The sequence below is a fragment of the Arachis ipaensis genome, chromosome B07 (assembly GCF_000816755.2).
Source record: "Arachis ipaensis cultivar K30076 chromosome B07, Araip1.1, whole genome shotgun sequence".
Taxonomy (NCBI): Eukaryota; Viridiplantae; Streptophyta; class Magnoliopsida; order Fabales; family Fabaceae; genus Arachis; species Arachis ipaensis.
Genome location: NC_029791.2, coordinates 7,125,419 through 7,127,770, shown reverse-complemented (window position 1 = coordinate 7,127,770; position 2,352 = coordinate 7,125,419). Strand labels below are relative to the sequence as shown.

General features: G+C 36.6%; 1 protein-coding gene across 1 annotated transcript in view; it reads left to right on the top strand.

Annotated features, from left to right (window-relative positions):
* LOC107608981 (E3 ubiquitin-protein ligase COP1) overlaps nucleotides 965–2,352 on the top strand; it is an 8,652-nt gene continuing 7,264 nt past the window's right edge. The window contains exons 1-2 of the mRNA XM_016310787.2: nucleotides 965–1,419; nucleotides 1,901–1,978. Of these exons, the coding sequence (XP_016166273.1) occupies nucleotides 1,087–1,419; nucleotides 1,901–1,978 (411 nt within the window). The 5' untranslated portion in view covers nucleotides 965–1,086. The remainder of the gene's footprint in view (nucleotides 1,420–1,900; nucleotides 1,979–2,352) is intronic.

Genomic DNA, 2,352 nt, shown 5'->3' with positions numbered 1-2,352 from the left:
AGTAGAAAGTAGTTTAATTCTATACAATTGTGTTTTAATTTAGACATATATACTGCTTTTTCATCTACTAGTTACTAGTTAGTGATGGAATAGATTTTAAATTAGGTGCTAATATAGTTATATGACACGGCCCATACAACCTAAGGCATATATGATATCCGCTAGATGCATGAAATCTCTACTATACAACCCAGGTAGATGAATTTAGTGCTTAGAGTTTAATAAAATAATATATAATTTAGATTAAAAATAGTTGTATATTATATGTTTTTGGTTTTCTGTTATAGAGTTGTCGTGTAAATAAGAAGATATTTGAATTATTCATTAGATTAATTCAAGTTAATTGTTATATATTATATGCTAGTAAATAATAATCACTTATGTAACGATTGGAGGTTGAAAACAAAAATATGGTGGTTATGATTGATGAAAAAGATAATAGTAATTTCAGATTATAACATAATGTACTAGCATAAGCCGACACAAATAAATAAGAGTCTGTATTTTTTAACCTTTTTTTGGGTTTTTTTGGAGAATGAGAAAGAAACTTTTTTTTTATTTAGAAGGTCATTTACTTTGTGCTCCTGCAATAGTTGAAAGATTAGTCATTGAATTTTTTACCAGAATGGATCCTTGGCGGAAAAAAATTTACAGCATAACGACGTTTCTTTTATGTTAGTAAATATTAACAATTAATTGTGGCAATAACCAGAATTTATCTTATTTAATATTTATTAATTATTATAATAATTAATAAATATTAAATAGAATAAATTATGATTATTTTTAATTAATTTTTTTTAGTTATCAAACATTTTCCAAAAAACATTTGGTGAAGATTTTGACGTTTAGAGTGACGTGGCGTTCTTCATCATATTGCAAGCGTTGCCATCACGTGGACATATCTCACCCTCACAATACTACACCATGGCCCCACACTCCCCACTCTCTCTCTCTCTGCACTCAAATCTCTCACACAACCCCGAATTACTGAAAACCACACACTCTCTTCTCTCTCTCTCTAAGCCGTAACCGAAAAAGGAAGACAGAAGAAGCCACCACCACTCCTCCACGATAGACCTCCAAATGGAGGACTTCTCTGCTGGGCCTCTGGTCCCAGCCGTCGTCAAATCCGAGCAGTCCAAACCAGCCGCTGCCGCCGATCCGTCCGCGGCAACCGTCGGCGCCGTCTCTGGCGGCGAGATTTTTGCCGCCTCCGAAGCGGTTATGCCGGAGCTCGACAAGGATTTTCTCTGCCCGATTTGCATGCAGATCATCAAGGACGCGTTCCTCACCTCGTGCGGACACAGCTTCTGCTACATGTGCATCACCACTCACCTTCGCAACAAGAGCGATTGCCCTTGCTGCGGCCATTACCTCACCAACAGCCACCTCTTCCCTAACTTCTTGCTCGACAAGGTTCGCCTCTTCGCTTTTTTTATTCCGATTCGGCAGAGTTTGTTTTCGGGAGTTAGAAACTTCGAATTCGGTTCGTTTGGATTGGAATCGGTTGTTTCGTTTACGTTTAAGAGAGGAATATATGCGTGCTTCGTTGTGTAAAGGAACAGAAAACTTTGAATTCAGTTTTTCGCGCTTTAGGTGATATTAACTTTTTTCCAGACTGAGATTGTTCCTGTTACGTTTAAGAGTAGAATCTGTGCTGCTGTATGTAGCGTTCTTTTTAGCTGAATAGGTCTGGCTGATATTGTTTTTGAGTTTCATAACTCGCTGAATGGAATAATGTTGGTCTTGCTGGCTTCACTAGCGTCGTTTTTTCTGTTTTCGGTAATTTGAAAGCGTGAAAGTTTGAATATGAGAGTTTGAGCTTAATTTTTATCTTGAACTGGATTTACTTCGAAATGCAGCTTATTGTTATACGGTTTCTGTACCACATTTGTAGCTACTAAAGAAGACTTCTGCTCGCCAAATATCGAGAACTGCTACCCCTGTGGAGCATTTCCGCCATGCATTGGAGAAGGTTTGTTGTTCTAGCTGTACTACTTTTGATCTTTACCTTTGTCATAGCTAATTTTTTTTAATTCATTTTGTGAGTTGTCACAAAATTAAATAATTCGTTATTGATTGTTGTAATAATTCAAAATACTGTTCTATTTGTCACTCTGTTATGGATATATGGCATGTTGCTGTTATGGCACAGTAAAAATGATACTGTAACATTTTGTTCTTCAATAGGGCACACGGCAAAACTGATTGTATTATTATGAATAAAAGTTCAATTACAACTGTTTGCCTAAACTGAGAGTTGCTAAATGCTAACTCTGAATGACCCCCTTTTCTCTGTGGTGTGTTTTTCCCTTCCGTTTTTTTTATGTGTGTGTGTGTGTGGGGGGG